At 37.8% G+C, this 25,985-nt stretch overlaps 1 protein-coding gene across 1 annotated transcript; it reads left to right on the forward strand.

Annotated features, from left to right (window-relative positions):
- Nucleotides 1-7,443: 7,443 nt before the first annotated feature.
- muc5e (mucin 5e) lies at nucleotides 7,444-18,730 on the forward strand. Its single transcript, XM_053508727.1, has 12 exons — nucleotides 7,444-7,554; nucleotides 7,853-8,054; nucleotides 9,514-9,686; nucleotides 10,000-10,069; nucleotides 10,147-10,256; nucleotides 10,579-10,610; nucleotides 11,367-11,517; nucleotides 13,069-13,106; nucleotides 17,150-17,257; nucleotides 17,343-17,382; nucleotides 17,672-17,774; nucleotides 18,529-18,730. Exons 1-12 carry the CDS (start codon nucleotides 7,518-7,520, stop codon nucleotides 18,695-18,697), a joined length of 1,233 nt encoding a protein of 410 aa, XP_053364702.1. The 5' UTR covers nucleotides 7,444-7,517; the 3' UTR covers nucleotides 18,698-18,730.
- The last annotated feature ends 7,255 nt before the right edge of the window (nucleotides 18,731-25,985 follow it).

Here is a 25,985-nt window from a genome sequence, read left to right on the forward strand (position 1 = left end):
GTTGTTATTTGGGATCTCATGCAGGAGCAAAGGCCACAGTGTTTTAGGCAGAATCTCATGCTAATAAATCCATACCTTCAATTTTCCAGAAAGTCCTGTTCTTGTCAACTTCTCTCAAGCCAGTGTCCAGCTCCTGACAATGTCCCTTAGGTTACTGTTAAAGGTTTTCCCCAAGCTCTTTACTGGTTTTTCCAAGATGGTCGGGATCCCTGACATAGAGAACCTAACCTTGTCATAAACTCTGCTCTTCTTCCACACCAAAGATCTTGAGTTTCCTGCATTAAAAGACATCCTGGCCCACCTGATCTCCTCTCCAGTCCTTTCAGAATCTATCTTCCTCCTGGCACTGACTTTGTGGTGACTGTTAAGTCATCCATGATGGCACGAATTGGTAGTTGTCATATCCTGGAGTTGGTCTTTGAGCCCCCACATTCTACCTCAGCAGACTGTGCCAGCAAGTTTATTGCTAGGGCAAACAAGATTGTGGAGATTGTGATTCCAACCTCAAGTCCGTTCCATTCTAAAGTCATTGCACCTACAGTCACTCTTAAGTGAAAGTTGTTGTAATCCTGGATAAGATCTTGTATTATTACTGAAACATGGTGTCTTTTGTACCAGCTTTTGTACCAGCTTATGGGGCATTGAGCCATATGCATTGGCAAGGTCAAACCACAGAACCACCAGACTGCCTTTGTTCTCCTTTGCTTCTCTGAGGAGCTGTGAGACCACGTCTGTATGCTCAATGCAACCTGGAATCCACCTGACACCTTTTGCACCAAAGTGTCAATAAACACGTTCTTGAGGAAAAAGTCTCTGCTACCACATTGGAGAAAATATTCCCTTATCAATAATAAGCAGAGAGATAAACCTGAATTGGCTGATGGTCTTTGAATCCTCCACTTTTGGGATACACACTCCATCTGCAAATTGCCACTGCTGTGGTATTCTTCCCATCCTCCAAATAACATTGAAGATCCTCCAAAGCTGGTACAGCAACTTTGTACAGTGTTTGTATACTATTTTAAATGTTCCACTTGGACCAGGAGCTGATTTTGCTCTTGCTCTTTTCACAATTTCCTGGATTTCCCCTTTATAGCGGTCAACTGGCTGTACTGGTTGTTGGGGCCTTATGATCTCATTACATTGACCCAAACTTTGATCTCTTTTGGGATCGCTCAAAGTCTCATGGAGGTACTGATCAATCTCCTACATTGCACAAGCGTTCATCTTTGGTTAGATGAATACTACATTTCTGCCCAAGGAGCTGTCTAGTAAACAAAAAAAGGATCTTTAATAAAGGCTGTCTGTTTCCTAGGCCGTCTGCGGCGTCTTCTGTGCTGTTCTGCTCTATTTAGGGACTGCAGCCTCTTGCATAGCATGAGCCAAAGTTCTGCCAGCTGTGCCCACTCTTCCTCCCTTTGCCAACTTATACTGCTTTCTCCAAACATTCTGTTTTTCATCTCCTCCTAATGTGGTTTAATAAACTCTCGTTTAATTAAAGCTCAATTACAGCCTTAAAGCATCTTGTAAATTTGAATATGCTACATGCAAAAGCAATTCTGCTACATTCTGATAGACGGTTGTGTCATGGCGCCCATGTGAGTTACTTGCAAGTACAATCTATAAGCAGCCATAAACATTAAAGTAAGTGATGGACATTTTTACTCGCTTAGGCCCTAATTTTTCTAGTCCCTAGGGCTTAAGGCTAGATAAGCCCTTGTTTCAAGACAGACTTGGATTAAATGAGTTTGCTAAAGTTTATGCTAATTGATGTGATCAAAATGTTTTGGATTTGCTTTTTCTTCCACAGCGATCTATTGTGACTTTTACAATGAAGAAGGCGAGTGCAGCTGGCATTATGAAGCATGTCCTCATCAATTTAAGACTTGTGGGAAAAACAACATATTCTCTGGAAGGCTTGAAGGTTTTAATTTTTCCCTTTTTTATCTTCTGAATTAAAAAGTTACAATTTGCGTGGTTTTTAACAATTAGTTTTAGGCCTGTAATGGATAAATTTATTAACTACTTTTGGATACTGGTTGGTGGGAAAATGATAAATATTTATTGTGTTTATTAGTGATTGATATTTATATAGTAACAAGTAAACACACAGTTACAGTACATTTTTGATAAAGGTTGTTATCCGCGATGCCCTGCTGAGAAGCCATTTTATGATGAGAACCTAAAAGCATGTTCGAGTTTGGACAACTGCACCTGTTACTTCAACAACACTGTCGTTCCACCTGATTTTATTCTGATCACACCCAATTTAAAATGGTTAGTTTCTAAGTAATATGCAAACATAAGCATAATGTTATGTTACATGCCCAAATACCTTGTTATTTATCTTTTTTTTTTTTGCTACAGTAAGTGTGAAAGGGGGCAAATTATATGCAAAATAGGTGAGTTATAATAATTTCAACATATTTATGACATTATTGCCCATATGCACTTTAATGTACCAATATATAATAAAGTATATAATATTATATATTATATAAACTATGACCACAGAATCGACAACTACAACCACAACTCCAGAAATTACAAAAATCTCAACTACAACCATAACTACAACTACAGGAATCACAACTGCAACCACAACTCCTAATACCAAATCTTCAACGACAGAAACCACAACTACAGAAGCTACAACTTCAGAAACCACAACTTCAAAAACCACAACTCCAGAAACCACAATTTCAACTACAAAAGAGACCACAACTCCAGAGACCACAACTACAACCATAACCACAACTTCAGAAATCACAACTACAACCATGGAAACCACAACTCCAAACACCAAATATTCAACAACAAAAATCACAACTACAGAAACCACAACTCCAGAAACCTTAATTACAACTACAGAAGGGACCACAACTTCAGAAACCACAACTTTGGAAACCACAACTTCAGAAACCACAACTTCAGAAACCACAACAACAAAAACCACAACTCCAGAAACCACAACTACAACCATAACCACAACTTCAGAAATCCCAACTACAACCATGGGAACCACAACTCCAGAAACCAAATCTTCAACGACAGAAGCCACAACTACAGAAACTACAACTTCAGGAACCACAACTACAGGAACAACAACCTCATCCACAACTTCAGAAACCACATCTACAACTGCAACCACAACTTCAGAAACCACAACTCCAGAAACCACAATTACAACTCCAGAAGAGACCACAACTCCAAACACCACAACTACAACCATAACCACAACTCTAGAAACCAAATCTTCAACGACAGAAACCACAACTACAGAAGCTACAACTTCAGAAACCACAACTTCAGAAACCACAACTCCAGAAACCAGAATTTCAACTACAAAAGAGACCACAACTCCAGAAACCACAACTACAACCATAACCACAACTTCAGAAACCACAACTACAACAATGAACACCACAACTCCAGAAGACAAAACTACAACTGCAACCACAACTTCAGAAACCACAACTCCAGAAACCACAATTACAACTACAGAAAGGACCACTACTACAACCATAACCACAACTCCAGAAACCAAATCTTCAACGACAGAAACAACAACTACAGAAACCACAACTTTAGAAACCACAACTACAACAATGAACACCACAACTGCAGAAGACAAAACTACAACTGCAACCACAACTTCAGAAACCACAACTCCAGAAACCACAATTACAACTACAGAAGGGACCACAACTCCAGAAACCACAACTACAACCATAACCACAACTCCAGAAACCTTAATTACAACTACAGAAGGGACCACAACTTCAGAAACCACAACTTTGGAAACCACAACTTCAGAAACCACAACTACAAAAACCACAACTCCAGAAACCACAACTACAACCATAACCACAACTTCAGAAATCACAACTACAGGATCAACAACCTCATCCACAACTTCAGAAACCACATCTACAACAATAAACACCACAACTTCAGAAGACAAAACTACAACTGCAACCACAACTTTAGAAACCACAACTCCAGAAACCACAATTACAACTACAGAAGGGACCACAACTCCAGAAACCACAACTACAACCATAACCACAACTCCAGAAACCTTAATTACAACTACAGAAGGGACCACAACTTCAGAAACCACAACTTCGGAAACCACAACTTCAGAAACCACAACTACAGGATCAACAACCTCATCCACAACTTCAGAAACCACATCTACAACAATAAACACCACAACTTCAGAAGACAAAACTACAACTGCAACCACAACTTCAGAAACCACAACTCCAGAAACCACAATTACAACTACAGAAGGGACCACAACTCCAGAAACCACAACTACAACCATAACCACAACTCCAGAAACCTTAATTACAACTACAGAAGGGACCACAACTTCAGAAACCACAACTTCGGAAACCACAAATTCAGAAACCACAACTACAGGATCAACAACCTCATCCACAACTTCAGAAACCACATCTACAACAATAAACACCACAACTTCAGAAGACAAAACTACAACTGCAACCACAACTTCAGAAACCACAACTCCAGAAACCACAATTACAACTACAGAAGGGACCACAACTCCAGAAACCACAACTACAACCATAACCACAACTCCAGAAACCTTAATCACAACTACAGAAGGGACCACAACTTCAGAAACCACAACTACAAAAACCACAACTCCAGAAACCACAACTACAACCATAACCACAACTTCAGAAATCACAACTACAACCATGGGAACCACAACTCCAGAAACCAAATCTTCAACAACAGAAGCCACAACTACAGAAACTACAACTTCAGAAACCACAACTACAGGATCAACAACCTCATCCACAACTTCAGAAACCACATCTACAACAATAAACACCACAACTTCAGAAGACAAAACTACAACTGCAACCACAACTTCAGAAACCACAACTCCAGAAACCACAATTACAACTACAGAAGGGACCACAACTCCAGAAACCACAACTACAACCATAACCACAACTCCAGAAACCTTAATCACAACTACAGAAGGGACCACAACTTCAGAAACCACAACTACAAAAACCACAACTCCAGAAACCACAACTACAACCATAACCACAACTTCAGAAATCACAACTACAACCATGGGAACCACAACTCCAGAAACCAAATCTTCAACAACAGAAGCCACAACTACAGAAACTACAACTTCAGAAACCACAACTACAGGATCAACAACCTCATCCACAACTTCAGAAACCACATCTACAACAATAAACACCACAACTTCAGAAGACAAAACTACAACTGCAACCACAACTTCAGAAACCACAACTCCAGAAACCACAATTCCAACTACAGAAGCCACAACTCCAGAAACCACAACTACAACCATAACCACAACTTCAGAAACCACAACTACAACAATGAACACCACAACTGCAGAAGACAAAACTACAACTGCAACCACAACTTCAGAAACCACAACTCCAGAAACCACAATTACAACTACAGAAGGGACCACAACTCCAGAAACCACAACTACAACCATAACCACAACTCCAGAAACCTTAATTACAACTACAGAAGGGACCACAACTTCAGAAACCACAACTGTGGAAACCACAACTTCAGAAACCACAACTACAAAAACCACAACTCCAGAAACCACAACTACAACCATAACCACAACTTCAGAAATCACAACTACAACCATGGGAACCACAACTCCAGAAACCGAATCTTCAACGACAGAAGCCACAACTACAAAAACTACAACTTCAGAAACCACAACTACAGGATCAACAACCTCATCCACAACTTCAGAAACCACATCTACAACAATAAACACCACAACTCCAGAAGACAAAACTACAACTGCAACCACAACTTCAGAAACCACAACTCCAGAAACCACAATTACAACTACAGAAGGGACCACAACTACAACCATAACCACAACTCCAGAAACCAAATCTTCAACGACAGAAACCACAACTTTAGAAACCACAACTACAACAATGAACACCACAACTCCAGAAGACAAAACTACAACTGCAACCACAACTTCAGAAACCACAACTCCAGAAACCATAACTACAACCATAAGCACTACTTCAGAATTCACAACGACATCTGCATCCACAACGCTATCCATAATAACTGGGTCAACATCGTCCCACGTTTCTTCACCTCAAGGTCAAAATACTACATTAGGGACATCTACAATAACAATAACTACTACTGAAGGTATGTACTTGTTATTTATAAAATATTGTATAAGGGGTTTTATAAACATTTTCGACTTTAATTTTTCACAAAATCACATTTGTTTCCTACTTAATATTCCCTTCAAGAATCTACAACTACATCAATTACACCATCAACAACAACTCCATATACTTCAGATTGCAAAGATCTACTGAAAAACGTATCAAGGCCAAATGGTGCTCAATGGAGAAAGGACTGCTTCAGTTTCATTTGTGAAGAGGGTGTTATTCATAGTACACCTGTGAAATGTCCAACTCCGGTTGTACCAGTGTGCCCCAGGAACACTCACAAGCTAATAAAAGATAAAGAAGGCTGTTGTGACACCTGGACGTGTGACTGTGAGTGCATTTGGGTCTTTTATATTCCTTTATATTAAAGCCATAATGTGTTTTAACTTTTTTACTTTACACTATCTTTTTACTCCTTGGTAAAAACCACAAGAGACAATGCTGTAATCTGTAATATGATGTTATTATGCCATAAATGTGATAATAATGCTAAAAGACTTTCTTTTTTTAGTAGCAAAATTAATGTTTATCATAGCAAATTAATTAAAGAATAAATCAAACAACCACACAGTTGGTTAATAAATAAATAAATAATATGAAATAAATGAATTGATATTTTCCTTATTTTTCCCCGGGCCAAATATAATGCTATCTATTCTTTGTGCTAATATTATGTCCCCGTTTTGTGAACTGTTTTATGCTAAGTTATTATGCCAATATTTCCTTCAGGTCAATGTGATGTCTATGGAGACCCACATTATGCTACCTTTGAAGGACATGAATTTAATTTCCTAGAAAACTGTACATATACCCTTGTGGAAGAAAATACTTCACGTCACAATCTCAAAATCAGTGTTGACAATTATTACTGTGTACCATTTGCATCCTGTGTCAAGGGCATCATTCTGAAGTACCAAAGTAACACAGCCACACTTCAAGTTTTTAAAGGTTCCAAAGTAACAGTAAGTCTATCTTAAAAAGTAGTTGTCATGACATTACCCTGTGCCTTTTTATTGCTTGGAATTTTATTGTTTGTACATATTGTGGTATGGTACTGTGCAGTTTGTAGAAGATAGATGTTTGGTGCATGTTAATCTAATCTGTTATGTTTTCCAGGTTACCCATAACCAAGTACCAATACAGCCACCATATGAAGCAGATGGACTTAGGTTTGAGATGACAGGTGATAGGGTTTACATATACATTGATGAGATACGCTCATATGTCTATCTCAGTGTATGGAACACACTGCAGATCAATCTGGCAATGGAACACTTCTCAAAAAACACACAGGGACATTGTGGTAGGTGTCCAACATTTTGACTGGCTTTGTAATGATGAAATTACATTTCTTCTTTCAAATATTGTAGGTATAAGAAGTATTAGCTACAATAAACACATTTTGCACATTTTGTTTTTAATTATTATGCTGTATGGTTATAGATGTGTGTTTTCATATACTATGATCAGCATAGTGGCCATAATCATATTACATATTGTGCCATTATTATACTTATGTATTGCAATAATGATTTTAAGGTAATGACATTGTATTATGGTATACATATTTTTCATTCTGTTTGGTTTGTTCTTGCTTTCAGGCGTTTGTGGGGGTAACTCATGTATACGTAAGAATGGTACAATTGAGAATAAAAACTGCTGTGACAAGACTGCATATGACTGGATAGAGGATGACATAAATAAACCACACTGCTGGCAAGTACCCAAGAACGTCCCCTGTTCCAAAACAACTCCAACACCAAAACCATGCTCAGCTCCTCACTGCGAGGTCCTCAGACATAAGTAAGCTTATTAAGCATTTTAAGGTCATGAAGCTTTTTTTCTAATGTTTTTCATGAAGAGTTGCTAGATTTGCTACAGCACGGAACAGATTATTTGCTTTAAAATGGTTACAAATAAGGTTTACATTTCTGTTTAATGATTGCAATCCACATAGTTATTGTTCTTTTGCACCTTAATCCATAAAAACAACAATTCCTAAAAAAAAGGAGTTTTAAGGAAAAAACATTTTAAGAAAAAAAATGTCAGTGTTATAGGATGTCATCTGCATAAAAGTACAGAATATCCATTATTGTACTATAAAACCCGTAAAATAGCCTTATTTAAAACAGGAGTGGTGTTTTTTTCAACAATTGTGACTGAAATTTTAGAGCTAGAAGTAACAGCAGTTTTTAACATTTCTTAAAATAGTAATTTAATACTTCGGAGAGCTCAGGTGCTCTCCTAACATTTTGTGCACGGTATGCAACTGGTCCATTATTGAACATTTTACATGCTGTCTCTGCAGATGCTTGCTAGTTTACTTTGTTAGTGACTATGAAGATGAAGCATTGAAACAATAATTTGGGTTCCTTACAGCCGACAATTTCGGAAATAATGAATTAAAATTTGCTTTTGCAGCACCTCAGATTATGTGCAGATTTATACATTTTCCCACCATGCAGCATTAAATCAATGAAAAACAAGCTGCATTCATGCACATCACTGGTTTCCCTGGAATTGTGGGCATCATCTATGGCAAACATTAAAATTATCATCCTGATAAGGAGGGTTGTGTGACCCAAAAGGATTATCACAGCATCAGGTTATAGATAGATAGATAGATAGATAGACAGCCAGACAGACAGACAGACAGACAGACAGATAGATAGATAGATAGATAGATAGATAGATAGATAGATAGATAGATGGATAGATAGATAGATAGATAGATAGACAGACAGACAGATAGACAGACAGACAAAGTATAAATATGATTAAATTTTTTCTGTTCACAACTTTTTTTTTTTGTTTTTTTTTTTGAGATTCTTTGTTATAAGCAGCACTTTATAACTTTAACACAGGGTACCCCTGTTTTTTTCCACACGGGTATGTCAGGCAAACTGACAGGTGTCACTGATTAGGATAACATGCAGCCAAATCAAGCATCTGTAAGTCTTATCTAGTGCTAATTTCACTATTTAATTTTTTTTTTTACAATTTAAAAATACAAAAAAAGTTTAAAAATTACAACACCCACTATAATTTGCAACCTACTTTGCGACTTTTAGATTTCTGCCTCAGGTCTTTGCTCATGGAATGCATTGCATATTCTCCCCATGCTTGAAGGGTTTCTTCCGGTTGGACAGATTAGACTAATTTCTAATCTGTTCTTTTTGTAATATAAATAAGTATTTATTCTAATAAAAATTTATTGATATTAAAAAATATAAATAATATACGTTTTCTGATTAAATCACAGTGTGTTCAGCCAATGCGGTGACATTGATGAAAAGCTGGTGGAGAATTGCAAGTTTGATTACTGTACAAGCAACAAAACAGACTATGTGTGCTCTGCACTAGAACGTCTAGCTGATAAGTGCAAGAAGAAGGGTTCATGTGTGGAGTGGAGAAACCTCACCAATGGACTTTGTGGTAAAGTAGCTGATTCACCTGCACACAAATAATGTAAAATTCGTGTTGGTTGCTAGTGTACTGAAATAATTCAAAATGTCAATCTGTAATTTAGTTTATTCATAATTTATTGCATGCCTTGCATCCATTCATTGTTTTAAGATAATAAGCTTGAACACTCTGAATTAAAATATTAACTGACTGTTCTATATAGCAAAGCAAGATTTTTATAAATGAAACATAAAACATTTTTTTTTTTTTGCTCTGCCAGAATGAAACACTTTATATTGTCCATTCTTTTACGTATATGCTTTAAAATGTTATGTTTTCTCAGACATACCCTGTCCTGAAGGAATGATTTATGACTCATGCCGGCGTAACCCAGATGATTTCTGTAGCGGGACGTGAGTGTGTTCTTTCTTTCTTTCTTTCTTTCTTTTTTTGTTTATTTTTTGACTTTTTATGTATGTTCTTTAACTAGTAAGCGGATTCCGCAGCCACCTTGGGATACAATGCAGTCTGGTTGTTTCTGCCCTCACAACCAGCTACTTGCTGAGCCACACAAACAGATTTGTGTATCTCACTGCACCAGTGAGTGGTTATCATTTTTATTTAGGTCAAAGTGCAGAAATTTGTCTTATCTGTCTAATAGCTTATTTAAAATGAAATAAACAGTATGTGTAGAAAGCTAGCTTTGGATTATAAGAATTAGCCATGTCAGACAAAAAAACAAAGCTCCTGTTGGACTAAATACCCTTTAGGTAAAGCTGCATTTATATTTTATTATACCAGTAAAAAGCTTGAAATTGTGCTTAACTAGTTCATATGTGTTGTCCATTCTAAATAACTGTTCCTTACACCATATTTTCTGTGTGAGAAAATGTTCATGAATGTGTTGTTCCTTTTTTGTCAGACTGTAAAGGGCCAGAAGGACATCCCATGCCGGTGAGTAATTACCTATTACCTAGATACTGTCTGATCAGTATGTGAGCATAAACAAATGAATTAAACATTATTAGGTGTTATATTATTATTATCTTTAACTTTAGTCAGTTTGTACTTCACCAATAAATTGAACCTAATATTTAATAGATTTGCTGAATCAGATCTGTTAGCAGCAGAATAAACAAACTGTGTTGAATACTGGGCCTCCAGGAATAGAGGGAAAGATGCCTGATTAGAATGTACATGTTAGGGCCTCCGAGTGGCGCAGTGGTAAAGTGCTCGCCCTATCATGGTTCAAACCAGCTCGCTCTATCGCTGGTTCAATCCCCGGGTGATGCTGTTAGCTCTCACAGCCGGGTAACAGCATCACCCGGGGGAGAGAGAGCTGATTGGCCAAGCTCTCTCTTAGAGGGAAGGGATGAGAGGTACTTCGTGCTCCCACATTAATCACAGCTCTACAGCCAATCAGGGGCATCTGAGCTCGCGCATGCAGAAGGAGCGAGTGTGTTACTCCGCCCCTAACGGTGCGTGAGCAAGCAGTTCGAAAAGATGCGGTCAGCTGGCATCACGCGGTTCGGAGGAAACACGTGATAGTCTTCGCCCTCCCGGCTGAATAGAAGTAGTAGCCTTAATGTGGGAGACCCCTTATGCCAAAATGACTCAAAAACAATGGGATCAAAAATCAACTGATTTTCAGGAATATATGGTGTTTATTTCCAACCAAATCTCTGATTGCACTTCACCTGTCTGTCTAAGGCTGGGTCAAGATGGGAGTCAAATTGCAAAATCTGCACATGCAATAACCAGACACTGACAGAAGAATGCAGGCCAAAACCTGCACCTCCAACACCAACGTGCAGTCCTGGCTCTACTCTCAGTTCTGATTGCTGCAAGCACCCAATATGCGGTAATTTAGCACATCATTAAATAAAATATTTTTTTTTTAAATAGAATCTTTTTTAAATTCTTTTCAAAAATATATTTTTTAATTTTTTAAGAGAAACAGTGCAAAATAGGCATGTAGTTTCATAATCTCTTTTCATAAACATGTTGGTTTCTCGACTGCTCCACGCAAGGGGGTTGTCACAGTAGACTATCCGGTCTGCACATACAAGCTTGGCACAGGTTTCACGCCAGATGCCTTTCCTGACAAAACCCTCCCATTTTATCCAGCGGCTGGGGTTTGGGCACTGGCTGGGAATCGAACCCGACATGCTGCATGGTGGGCCAAATACTTATCCCAGTCACCAGTGAAAAAACTTATATATATACAGTATATATATATATATATATATATATATATATATATATAAAAGAAAAAAGTTTTTGTCTGTAGTGTATTGGTCAGCACTTTAATTTAGTCAAACTACAGGCGCATCATAAATTCTTTAGACCGCTTGACAAAAGTAAAAGGTTTGACAGCGTATTGTGCATGCGTCAAACTATGGGCGCATCTCAGATCGACCGATAGACAGAATTTAATGAAACTTTTGCAGTACTTAGATATCTGCTTGACGTTTAACTTGCACCATAAATGAACAACATCGATATCGGTCAGGCCCAACCAGAAAAGACAAACACACACACACACACACACACTCAGGAATGATGTCTAAAGATCTTTGTTTATTCATTGCAAAGAGAGCACTTTTAAAGCACTTGGTTATGTACTTTGTCCCAAACATCAAAAGAACCTGTCATTAACTTGTCAGTCATAGAGAGACCTGGAGACAGACAAGTGATAGGAAATACATTTGCATTCTTCTGGTTAAACAAAAGGGTTCTAGCGGACAAGAGTCATTGATATATATTCGTCTGGATACAGGCCATAGATAGAATAGTGTTAACACATAAGGAATTAGGAAGCATAGTAAGGGGGCTGTTCTCAGGGCACTGGAATCTTCTCACTAAATTATAAAACTTCTAATAATAATAAATCTTTAATAATTAATAAATAAAGTTTTACTTAAAATAAACTTATGACCACTGTATAATTATGTTTACACTATGAGATAGTGTAAACATAAATATTTTTATAATTATTTTAATATAAAATGCAACTTATTTATCTCAGTAGAGTAAAGTGCTTTTTATCTACCTGTTCAGGAAGGACTATTTGCGATATTACTTGTAATGAATAATTCTTTTTTATGAAAATTTTGAGAGGAAGATTTTGATATTGAGTATTTTAATATATGGAGCACAAACTGTATACATTTGTTTAAATATTTATTTAACCACAGTTTTATAATATTAATGCACATCATGTCCGTTTGTATCTAGTTGTGAACTTGTTGTCGTACCAACAGAATTTTCCTTGAAATCTCTCTTTCTCGCTATCTCTGTCTCTCTTACTTACATAGATGATAAGTCTCACTTGTTAACATTTATTTTGTTAGTGGCTTACTCATAAATTTCCAGATGTTTATTTGAAATTGCTTACCTCTTTCTTCCATAGTTGAGACGATTTGTGAATACAATGGAACTAAATATAAGGTAAGATCCCTTACATTTAATGTAAAGTATGTTTAAGGTAAGTGGGGAAGGTACTTTATTTTAGCGGAAATGAACCAAAGCATGGCTTCCTCTTGATTATAATAATGATGTGGTTATACAATGTACAGTACATAAACTGAAGGCAGTTGTGAAATTATGTGCATACTGCACATAACAAATGTATGAACTTCTTTGCATTAGAAAACGTGTTAATCCAAGACGCAATTATCCAAAGGAATCACAAGAACACTTTTCAATAAAAAAATTTAAAGGGATAATAGTATAAAAATATACTACTACCACTACTACTCCTACTACTACTACTACTACTAATCTTAATATACTGATCAAAATACACAATACAAAATTTGGAATCTTGGAGGACTATTCGGGTTTTCAAATTCACTTCGTTAAAAATAAGTGTATGAAGTTAAAGGCTAACTGACTAAACACATCTACTGGTCACAAGTAATATTTAAAAAGACTAAGGTGTTGTGTTGTGTTTCACAAAGAATTTTATGCCAGATCACCAGCATACCAAATATCTCCTTTTCTTTTCTCTTTTATATTGTGTAAAAGACAAATAACTTTTAAATGAAAACAGAATGTACAGCTACTACTGGGTCCATACATTTTGGAACAAAGCTAAGGTTTTTGGCATTGGGCATCTGTACACCACCACATTTGGATTTTTACAAGTGTAGCATTAACTATTTAGAAATCACAGCCAAATTAATCCCCCCCAAACACACGTCATAAATAATGGAATAAATGATTTCATGATCATGTGTGGCCTGTTTCCTCATTACCCCCTGACAAATTAACCATATAGAAGGCCTGCAGGTGGATCTGTATGTTACATTTGCATCTGGTAGCTGTTCACTTCGACTCTCAACATAAAGTCAAAATGACCTGGCAAACTAAGTAACAGTGAAACACCTGGAAGACCACAGAAGACATCTAAAATGGATGACCACATAATTCTGTCCATGTTAAATGAGAATCTTTTCACAGCATCTGGCTTACCCAAGAACACTCTTGAGGAGGTAGGCATGTCACTATGAAAGTCTACAATCAAGAGAATTTTTTATGAAGTAAATACAGACATTTCAAAAAGTGCAAACTACTGGCATTGCTAAAATTCAATTCAATTCAATTTTATTTGTATAGCGCTTTTAACGATTTACATCATCACAAAGCAGCTTTACACAATCAGAAAATTTAAGTTTGTATGAAATGTGAATGTGTATGAATCAAAATTATATGATTGTCCCTGATGAACAAGCCTAGGACGACAGCGACAGTGGCAAGGAAAAACTCCCTGAGATGGTAATAGGAAGAAACCTTGAGAGGAACCAGACTCAACAGGGAACCCATCCTCATCTGGGTGAAAACAGATAGCAGGGATTGATGTGCATAATAATATGCTAGACTGGAAGTTCAATATAAGAGGAGATGTGTAAGATTAAAGTCCAGTTTGTTCCTGGAGGCTCAGGTAGACTGTGAGAAATTCCAGTCCTGAACTATTGAGCGACTGAAGTCACAGGTCCTCAGAGAACAGCTGTCTGCATCAGTCGAGGACAGGACCACCTTCATGGAAAAGTGGAACCAACCCCAGTCACCACACGCATTCTAGGCAGACCACACAGGGGCATTCATGTGATGAGATCTCCAACCAGAAGCAGGACTCCAGGATGAGTTAGAGAGGTCCAGCGGACAGAGGGGGTCTGGATCACTGGCAGCTCAGGAGCGACATGTATAGCTCGACAGAGAGATAGGTAAAAGGAGAGAGGGAGAGAGAGAGGAGAAAGCAGACAAGGAGAGAGCAAAAGAGATGGAGAAATAACAGTTAGGTATGGTCACAGTCGAACAATGTAAAAAGTGAATGTATATTTAGTGCAGAGTGCAAGCAGAGACTCCGGTAGGACTAACTATGACAGCATAACTAAAAAGGGAGAGCCAGAAGGAAACACAGACATGAGGGCTTCCAGAGATGTAAGGCAACCAATCACCTCACCGTCAACAAACCTGAGTGATCAATGAGAGTGGGGAAGACAGCATCTAAACATACCAGTTCACCATAATACTCTACGTCCATGAGTCCCCCAGATCTGCTCCTTTACCTATGGCAAATCTATTTATAAAAATGCTTGGCTAAATAAATAGGTTTTTAGCCTGGACTTAAACACTGAGACTGTGTCTGAGTCCCGAACACTATTTGGAAGACTATTCCATAACTTTGGGGCTTTGTAAGAAAAAGCTCTGCCCCCCGCTTTAGTTTTAATAATACGCGGTACTGACAAGCAGCCTGCATCCTTTGATTGAAGTAGGCGTGGCGGATTGTAAGACACTAGCAGTTCACTCAGATACTGCGGCGCGAGACCATTTAATGCTTTATAAGTCAAGAGTAGTATTTTAAAATCGATGCGAAATTTCACAGGAAGCCAATGCAATGTGGATAAGATAGGGGTGATGTGCTCATATCTTCTGGTTCAAATGAGGACTCTCGCTGCTGCATTCTGGACAAATTGAAGCTTGTTTAAGCACCTTGTTGAACAACCAGACAGTAAGGCGTTACAATAATCCAACCTAGACGTGATAAAAGCATAAACTAGTTTTTCTGCATCATTTGGTGACAATATATTTCCTATCTTAATTTCATTAAAAGAAATGAAACTTTTGATTAGAAGCATACCACATCATCTGTCAAACATGGTAGAGGCACTATTGCTTTCCACTGGTTTATTTATGACCTAGCTGCTGACAAAAGTATCAGGAAGAATTCTGAGTGTATACTCTTTGCTCAGATTCAGCAAAATGCTGCAAAAATAATAGGATGCTGCTTTATATTGCAGATGGCTAATGAAACAAAACATGCAGTAAAACCTACCCAAAGGATAGAAATGGGATATTTACTGGCCTTGTTAAACCCGATCTTAACCCAACTCTTCACGTACTGTAGACAAGATTAAAAGCAAAAAAAAAAAAAAAAAAAAAGCCCATAAGAGGCAGTAAATGCCAGGCAAAGCATCTCAGCGAGGAAACTTAGCAATTTGTTATGTCCATGGATTCCAGACTTCAGGCAGTTAGTGACTGCAAATGATTTTCATTCAGACATTAAATTATGTTAGTTTTTTTCCATTATTTATGAGCCCCCATAATAAATAATGTGTTATTCCACGTGTTTATGGAAATGGCTATAAATCCTGAATAGTTAATGCTACACCTTTTTGTCTTGAATTAAAGCTGAACGTCTTGACTTCTCTCAACACCTCTCATTTTGGGTGGTTCATTTCAAATTCAATGTTCTGGTGTACGAGTCCAAATACCAAAAACCTTGCTTTAAAATTTATGGACCGAGCTACATGTTTGTGAGTTAAATCAGAAAAAAGAAAAAAAAACTAGTGAGAATCTGCAGCAAAATTGTGTTAGACGTCAATGAAAAATTGCCTATTCGAATCAGAATGAATTGTTACAAATTACAAATCAGGATGAGTACTTCTGAAAGCATTCATCTGCCTGGAGAACAGGTTTTCCAAAAAATGTGCAGAGAAAAAAAAAAAAAACAGCAGCTTCTGGTATACTGTAACATTTATAAATTAAAACAAAGTTAGCTTCCTTGAGTACATTTAATAATAGAGACCCTAACCACAATTAAACATTTATTAAATATGATTAATAAAAATAGTAAAAGTTGTTGTATTTATGGTAATTTATTTGATTAGGAGACTTTATATATAATCACCTATTATTACTCATATTAAAGTAAGGCCATTTTTTTTCTTTGGGTCCTGATGCACCCCTCTACTGTCAACCCTGACCATAATATATAGCATGAACTGATTCTATAAAAAATATATATATTTTTTCTTACATAATGTAGAGTTTTATACCTTCTGAATACCAAGAGGTGTGTAATAGAGGAGGTTTATTCGGAGTTGGTTCCTGCTTGTCTAGGGTGAAAGACCTTCCTAACCCGTACAACGTAACATAAGAACAAATGAGTGAAATGTTTAAGAGTTTTTTTTCCATTGACACCTAAGGCTGGTGATACCTGGACTGACCCCAAGAGTCCTTGTGAAACATTTCACTGTACAGCAAAAGGCACTGAAATAGAAAAGACTGTGTGTCCACAACAGTTTTGTCCTGAGGTGAGCCTGCTCAAACTAAAATTCACTTTTTACACGTAGTATAAAACATCATGTGGCTGACTACATGTGATTTGTGTATATCTAGGAACTTCGTGTTTGGGATCAGGATCATTGCTGTTATTCATGTATGTAAAATATCATATTATTATTATTTTTTTTAACAAATACAGTAGTAATACAGTGGTTATTCTGGAAAGATTTGGAAGATATAGATATAGATAAGCTGCCAAAATAATCTTCCTTTTGGGCTCTATGGTGTGTGGATGATATCATATAACCATGTTTTTTCATTTTATCAAAATCCTAAAAAAAAAAAATCCTATTAATGCTAGAAATAGACACACACAAGTGCATACACTTCTAGTCCAGGTGCTACTTCATGTTGTTTACAACTGGCTTGTGTAAATCTTCTAGGCAACACAACATGTGGAGTCAGGTCGTCCAACGTGACTTTTGAGAACTGCATTCCGGAAGTGACATTGCCCACCTGTGAAGGCACCTGTGGATCAGGCTCCCAGTAAGTACCCTTAATCTATGACGCTTTTTTGATCATGCTTTATGCTTTAATCAACTTGTGTAATTCCCCTATCCCAAGCCTTTATTGTCCAATTTTTATCAATTAAAACTGTGGCACTGTGACATATCCATTTCCAACCTGATTTTACAAATATGAGAGAATAAAGCCATGTTACATTTATGTGGGAAATCATTGTCCTCTTTTTCCCTACTATTTGTTATTGAAAATACTGGCTTTTTAAATGTCTGTCTTTTGATTATTATTTTTTTTTTATGTCTAATTGTTATTTTACTATTATTTATACCGTATTCCGCGACGGTTTGGTTACCTTGTTTCAGCCTCAGCAGTTGTTGCTCCCCTGATTTCCCGTGGTGGGTGATCAAAGACCCCCACCACGGGATTCATTTTGTATTTAAATGAACTGATTTGTGAAGTCCACAGTTTTGAAGTCTTTAGGCAGATCGTTTTAACATGCATCATCACATTATACCCCTAACCTAATGTAATCTGTTGTAATATGTTGTATGTTCCACTATATATTTTTAGTAGTAGTTTTACAAAAAGAAACCACATATCTTGTAAAAAAAAATATTTTACATCTTTGTCTGGATTTTGTCCGAATGACATTTGACACATTTTCCCTGGTTACAACACATACAGTACATTGTAGAAAGGACCAGAAATTTGTGTAATATAACAGAAAGTTGTTGTATTTTCTTTGGTTGTATACTTTCTAATTGTGTCCTGTTTGTAGGTGGGTGAGATCTGAGACATCTCAGTTAGGGCAGTTGGAACAGAAATCAGTCTGTTGCCGAATGAAAGCCTTTGAAACGAAACAGATTTATCTGGCCTGCAATGGAGGCATGCAGACACCGTACAGCTACAAACACATCACCAGCTGTGCATGCCAGCCTGAAGAATAAAACTTTTTTATTTAGATTTAAAATGTTGCTGTAATGCGCAGAGAGTATTTTCAGCTACATTTCAAACATATATCTGTAGTGTGATTTGATTTGCAAGATTGTTAATTTTTCAATTATCAATTTATTTGTGGTTAAGGGTTTGATTACATTTATCTTTATTTTTTCTTTTTGGTAATATTTGGTGTTTCTCCTATCTAAAAACTAACATGGCTTACCTGGGAGATGTTCTTGTTTTCTTTTATTAAATTTTCCAAGTCATAACTTAAATTTATGAATTTAGGATTGAATTGGTAAATCTATATAGTTTTTAAAGGCCTGAACTAGCTCCTTATTGTTTCTTTCCTTTTAATAATTCCGGTAAATGATAATTTAATGCCTCTTTATGATGTATTCATATAACATAATCATTAAATAAAGATATGCAAAGTATTATGTGGTTATTTCATTTTCTGTTCAGCAATTTTTAACACATTGTAACATCTGTACCACCTCAGTCTTGGGGAAAAAGATCTGGTTCACCGGATTACTGAGCCGCCGCTTTGTCTCCCCCTAGTGTGTCTACGTGTGTACTTGTTCCCCAGTATGTGTCTAATAACCAAAGCAAGTTCACCTGTGTCTACCCCTGTGTGTCTCTATATATACCAGCCGAGCCTGTAGTCCTTTGTCTGTTCACTGTCGTGCACCAGCGTGTTTGTTGTATTTTTGTGTGTTTTTGACTCTGATTCCCTCCCCCAGGAGTGAAAGGTGTCTGCAGGACAGGGCAGGTGGCCGAGAATTGATCGGGTCATTGCAAGGACTGTAGGACCATGAGTCATCCCAGTCAGAGTGCGACTGATTCAAGAAGACATTATCTGTGTGCTTACTGCCCGCCTGCAGACCCAGCCCGGGGAGTCTCTAACCCCAAAAGAGGGTAGCGCCATTGCCGGCGTTTTATCTTGATTTTGTTGTGTTGTTTTTGTTTTGTCAATAAATAGACATTGTTGATTCCTGCATCTGCGTCTGCAGTCTCTACAACATGATAGACATGACAGATGAACAGACCTTACAAGACGAAGCAGGAACGCCCCTGCCCGAGGAGGAAGCCCCGACGCTAGAGTACATTAAAAGACAGCAAGGGCAGATTGACGGCCTGGCGCGAGCTGTGAATGACATGGCGCTCGGCATGGAACGGTTCGCGTTTAAGTGGACCCACTCTCCCTCTCCTCGGCCACGCTCCATACACTCCCCGCCATGCGTCGCCCCCCTGGAAAGGTATACGGGAAATCTGGAAGGGTGTAAGCGGTTCCTCCTGGCCTGTGAGCTCTACCTGAGCTAGCGGAAAGTAAAAAAGATCAGTTTCATCATGCAGCAGCTCACAGGGCCAGCGATGGACTGGGCGGCAGCGGTGTGGAGCGCCGGCGGGATCATGACATCGGATTACAACCAGTTCATCAAAGCCTTTCGCGTGGTCTTCGATCACCCACCACGGGAAATCTGGGGAGCAACAACTGCTGAGGCTAATCAAGGTAACCAAACCGTCGCGGATTACGCTGTAAAGTTTTGCATCCTAGCCGCGGAGAGTGGCTGGTGTGACAAGAGCTTGTTGGCCAGGTTCAGAGACAAGTTACAGCCTGATAAGCCATTTTTAGTAGGGGTCGATGCGTCGGAGGTAGGGCTAGGAGTGGTGCTGTCACAACGCCACAGCAACCCAGAAAAACTCCACCCCTGTGCTTTCTTTTCACGAAAACTAAGTCCTGCCAAACGTAACTATGATATCGGTAATCATGAACTGCTGGCAGTAAAAGCGGCGTTAGAGGAGTGGCGACACTAGTTAGAGGGAGCTAAACATCCTTTTCCTGTGCTCACAGATCATCGGAATCTGGAGTACATCCAACAAGCCAAAAGACTAAACTCTCGCCAAGCCCGATGGGCGCTGTTTTTCATGCGTTTTCGATTTGTTATAACTTATCGCCTCGGCTCACAAAATAAAAAAGCAGTGTTTTACTACTACGGCATCCCGGAGGATATTGTTTCCGATCGTGGTCCCCAATTCATCGCCAAGGTCTGGAAAGCTTTCTTCCAGAAATTGGGAACCACTGTTAGTCTAACGTCAGGTTATCACCCCGAGTCAAATGGGCAGGCAGAGCGGACTGTCCAAGAACTCGGAAGGTTCCTCCTAACATATTGTAGTAGTCAACAACATGAATGGGCAGACTGTTTAATCTGGGCGGAATATGCGCAAAATTCATTACGTTACCAGCATGACGCCGTTTCAGTGTGTGCTAGGGCATCAGCCACCGCTCTGTACTTGGGATGCCACTCCCACTGATATCCCCATAGTGGATTAGTGGTTTAAAAGAGCGGAAATGTATGGGAGGAAGCGCACACCAAGATCTCCCAAGCAGTTCGTAGATTTAAAAAATTTGCCGATAGACGGCGCTCCAGGTAGGGGATTGAGTATGGCTCTCGACATGGGATCTTCACCTTAACCTCATAAGGGTAGCGCCATTGCCAGCGCTTGATTTTGTTGTGTTGTTTTTGTTTTGTCAATAAATAGACATTGTTGATCCCTGCATCTGCAGTCTTTACAACATGATAGACATGACACACATATGCTTCTGGCAGCCTTAATGTTTTATAATATGTTAATAGTGTGCTACATATTTTACAAACATAAGTCCCAGTCCACTGATTTAATTTGACATGCAGTATCTCAAGAGTACTAAGAGCTATTAATATTGTTTTTGTTTTTCTTAGTTTGTTGCATAAAATTTCAATATTAGCAAGATTACACTACATTTAAAACAATGTTGACAGTTAATCTTTATTTTTTTTAATTATAGAACTGTACAGACTCTGTTGTACTAAATATCAACATGGCTATGATTACAGTTGAGGTCAAATGTTCGCATAGACCTAGCCTAAAGTCTTTTAAAATTAGTTTTTTTACTACAGACATTTTATATTATCATACACATTAAGTAGGGGTATGTTTTTTATTTAATGTACTTTCTGAGTAGGTGTGACCAGTTCCCTCATTATTTATGACTAATTAAGCAGATAAAAGGCATGGAGGTAATTCTGTGTGTTACATTTGCATTTGGTAGCTGTTCACTCAAACTTTCAACATAACGTGTATAAATATATTTTTTTAATTAACCGAACAGAGATGGCTAAAACATTGAGAGTGGCCAATACAACAGTTTGGAACTTTTTGAAAGATAACTAAAGTAAATAACCAGAATTCACAAAAACTAGCCAAGTCAAAAACAATTTTGAGAAAGTACGCATGTCATTGTCCTGTCACAAATATCAATCAAGAGAACTTTATGAAGTGAATACAGACACTTTCAACAAGGTGTAAACTACTGGTAGCAATTAAGAACAGAAGACTGCCAGAAAACTTTGAACTGATGAAACCAGAATGGTGGGAAGAGAAAATGTTTAAAGAAAGTAAGGAACAGCTGGTGATACTACATCACCTGTCAAACATAGTGGAGGCATTAGGGTGCCAATTATTGTTGCCAATGGATCTGGGTTACTTTGTCAGACATATTAATTGATGACATGACAGATGATAAGAGTAGCAGGATGAATTCTGAAGTGTATATTACTATACTCTCTGCTCAGATTGAGCCAAACGCTGCAAAAATTATATTCGTATTGCGAATAGATAATGACCCAAAATGAACAATGAAAGCTACCCAAGAGTTTCTCAAGACAAAGAAATTGTATTCTCTTCACTGGCCAAGTGACCTGATCTCACCCAATAGGCCAGGTGTTTCACTTATTGAATACATGAGTGAAAACAGAAAGGCTCACAAACTCATAAAGGCTCACAAACTTATAAACACATATGCAGTAAAGGCCTATCAAAGCATTTTGAGGGATGAAATCCACCCAAATCCATAACATCTTTTTTTTTGTTTGTTTGTAAGCATGTGTGAACAGCGTGCGTGTACTGTTTCTTATAACACACGTGTGTGCATGCGTGTAAAGCAAAAGAAACTATGCCCGGTCACACTCTCTCTCTCTTTCTCTTGCCTTTACTGTGTGTGCGTTATGTGTGTGTGTTTCTCTGTCTTGCTTTGCGGAGTATGTACGTTATGTGTGTGCACGCGCGTAAATTTAAACCGTGCAGGTTCACACTCTCTCTCTCTCTCTCTCTCTCTCTCTCCTTTACTGTGTGTGCGTTATGTGTGTGCATGTGTATTTCTCTCTGCTTTAAACACACACACACACACACACACACACACACACAAAGACACTAAAGGCGAGAGAGAGTGTAAACCGGCACAGTGTCAAATTATGCGCGCACACACACATACTGTAACACGCACACTCTGCTGGCAAGAGAGAGAAACACACACACACACACACACGGCCTGCACGCATAAACGGAAACACTTATCTGTCAGGATTTATACTTTTATATTTACTTTTGATATTTTCCACATTGAATGAAAAACCTTTAATATGTTTCTGCACTTGCACATATTGTGAATACACGTTTCCAACCAAAACTTTTATAATAATTATGCATCTTTTCATGCATGTTCTGTACTGTAGATTCAACATATCCATAGACATCATCATAGCCATTGAGATTTAGGGTGTGTGCGCATGCTACTGTGCTTGTTATATGCCATGCATTCTCTGATGGTACATTAGCTCCTAATTCATAGCGTTTTATTCTTTGCTCTCTTTATGACTTGTCTCTCTTTCTCTCTCTCTTTCACACACACACATTTTTTTTGCATAAATAAAATTAAACTACCCTCATAAATGCTAGCATATAGATGTGCAGTCGCATACAAAAGATGTTCAGCCAGTAATACTTGCTAATCTGCTCCAGATTGTAAATGTGTAAATATTTTTTTCTGCTAATAAATTCTTAAAAAATCCTACAATGTGATTTTCTGGATTTTTTTTTCTTTCTTTTTTTTGTCTCTCATAGTTGAGGTATACCTATGATGAAAATTACAGGTCTCTCTCATCTTTTTAAGTGGGAGAACTTGCACAATTAGTGGCTGACTAAATACTTTTTTGCCCCACTGTCATCCTATGGTTCTGCCTCTCCTAGAAAAGAAGGATTCACTACTCTCCAACCTCTTTGAAAAGTCCATCACCATCTGTCCTAAAGACCAAACCTGCCCATCACATTCTCATCAGCTCTGTTCCCTTCAACAACATGTCTATTAAAATCTGCACCTATTACCACTCTATTAACTCTGGGGATGCTCTGCATCACTTCATCTAACTTACTCCAGAATTTCTCCTTCTCTTCTAACTTACATCATACATGTGGGGGCATAACCACTAATAACATTGCACATCACACCATCAATTTCCAACTTCAGACTCATTAACCTGTCTAATTTTTACCTCCAAAACATTCCTTACAAACTCCTCTTTTAGGATAACATTCCAGATCATTGTTGTAAAAATATTATTTGTTATATATTAATCACATCTAACCAATTGATATTATGCATCTTGTAGTAATGGGAACATTGCTAAAAAATCATAGGCCTACATTTAACAAAAAAATTAAAAATAAAAATAAATAAATAAATAATTGCTAAAATTACTGGAGCTGGGTTAAGAACTACCAATGCATTGTTAAAAATCATGAATTACCATCATCAAAGTCACATAAATGCTTAGTGATGTTGCATTATAAACATTTGACAGTAAAATTTATTTGATGAGTGCATCAGAGTAGGAGGGAAGACAGATGGACCCATCATGCATAACGCCCACTGTACAAGCCTCGCTTTAGTTGGTCCGGTTAAGAATCAATGTTATGTGGCAATAACTTGCAAGCCAGCTGATGACCTGAATGTACTGAATGACAAAGTTAGTGGGTATTGTTTCCGCCCACATGGCACCGGGATAGGTCAAAAAGAAATCTCAAGATTCATAAGACCCAAATTGTGAAAGAGTGGGTCTGGGAACATGAGGAATCATTTTCACACATGAATTGGTTGCCACAAAGTCCTGACCGTAACTCCATTAAGGTTTATAAGATGTGCTGGGAAGAATTTAAGGATTGGTGCAACTTTCTTAATTAACTTTTCAATTATCAGTACACAATCTCAGCTGAAAAAATTATCACAACTCTGCAGAAAAGTTAATGTGACTTCAAGCTTCAGCATAAATTTACAGGTAATTAAGAAATGCTAATTAACATATGCCACATTGTCTTGGGACTGTAGGAGAAAACTCAGAGGAACCAGAGAAACCCACTAGGCATGTAGACTTTTACTGCTTTCTGTTTTACCCAAATGAGGATGGGTTCCCTGTTGAGTCTGGTTCCTCTCAAGGTTTCTTCCTATTACCATCTCAGGGAGTTTTTCCTTGCCACTGTCGCCCTCGGCTTGCTCACCAGGGACAAACTGACCATTTTGATTCATACAAATTCACATTTCATACAAACTTAAATAATTCTTTTGACTATGTAAAGCTGCTTTGCGGCAATGAAAATTGCTAAAAGCGCTATACAAATAAAATTGAATTGAATTGAATTGAATGTAGAGAACATACAAACTCCACGTTACAACAAGTTGGCTTAACAATACCCCAACAATTGAAACACACAAACATTACTTAAACTTTATTCTTTTAAAACTCTTGACTGGAGATCAAGATTCAGACGTAAGCTTCATTATCAAGTACTTAAGCACAACAGCTCATTTCAGTGATGAAGAAAAGCCGTATGCCTTTGATCGTATTACATGCTGAAAATGGAAGAAAGCAGTGTGTACACTGACAATAATTCCAACATGGAGATTCTTGTTGAAAGAAATATATTGACAATTGTTGTTAAGCAAACATAAAGACAAAGTTTTTAAAGGAACTGGGTATTGTTTGGTTTAATGTGTACACATTTGGTATTGATTTTAATTATCAGCCATGTAATCAAAATTAAACAAAGTTTCCAGAGAAACAGGATGATTCGGTATTAACTATTGTTCAAGCCAAGAAGTACACAAAGTTTTAATGGAAACAACTTTTACTATATACATATACATTTTTATATCTCTTAACTTACTGAATACTGAAGCGCTACTACTCCTTAACTGATAAACTCTTTGTCTCACACTTCTGTTAGCTGAGTGCTCGCATGGCGCATGGTGGAAAAGGACCCTGTTGCTGGGTAAAAGTTGCGGCAAAGTGGGAAAAAAAGACATATAGGATTATGAACGTTTAGCTCAAAATGTCCTGTACAGTGCGGTAACATGAAGCCTAACGTTAGCAAAGCTCATCTGAGTAATGTTAGGGTGCTTCAGTATAACGATAAGCAGAA

This window comes from Clarias gariepinus, chromosome 12 (genome assembly GCF_024256425.1).
Source record: "Clarias gariepinus isolate MV-2021 ecotype Netherlands chromosome 12, CGAR_prim_01v2, whole genome shotgun sequence".
NCBI classification, from domain to species: Eukaryota; Metazoa; Chordata; class Actinopteri; order Siluriformes; family Clariidae; genus Clarias; species Clarias gariepinus.

Excerpts from the sequence above, each read along its gene's own strand:
- muc5e (XM_053508727.1), top strand. The coding sequence starts at position 7,518 with ATGGAACACTTCTCAAAAAACACACAGGGACATTGTG. Across the intron at positions 11,518-13,068 it reads CTGCAAGCACCCAATATGCG|TTGAGACGATTTGTGAATAC; the intron begins GTAATTTAGCAC and ends TTTCTTCCATAG. Across the intron at positions 17,775-18,528 it reads ACCTGTGGATCAGGCTCCCA|GTGGGTGAGATCTGAGACAT; the intron begins GTAAGTACCCTT and ends TCCTGTTTGTAG.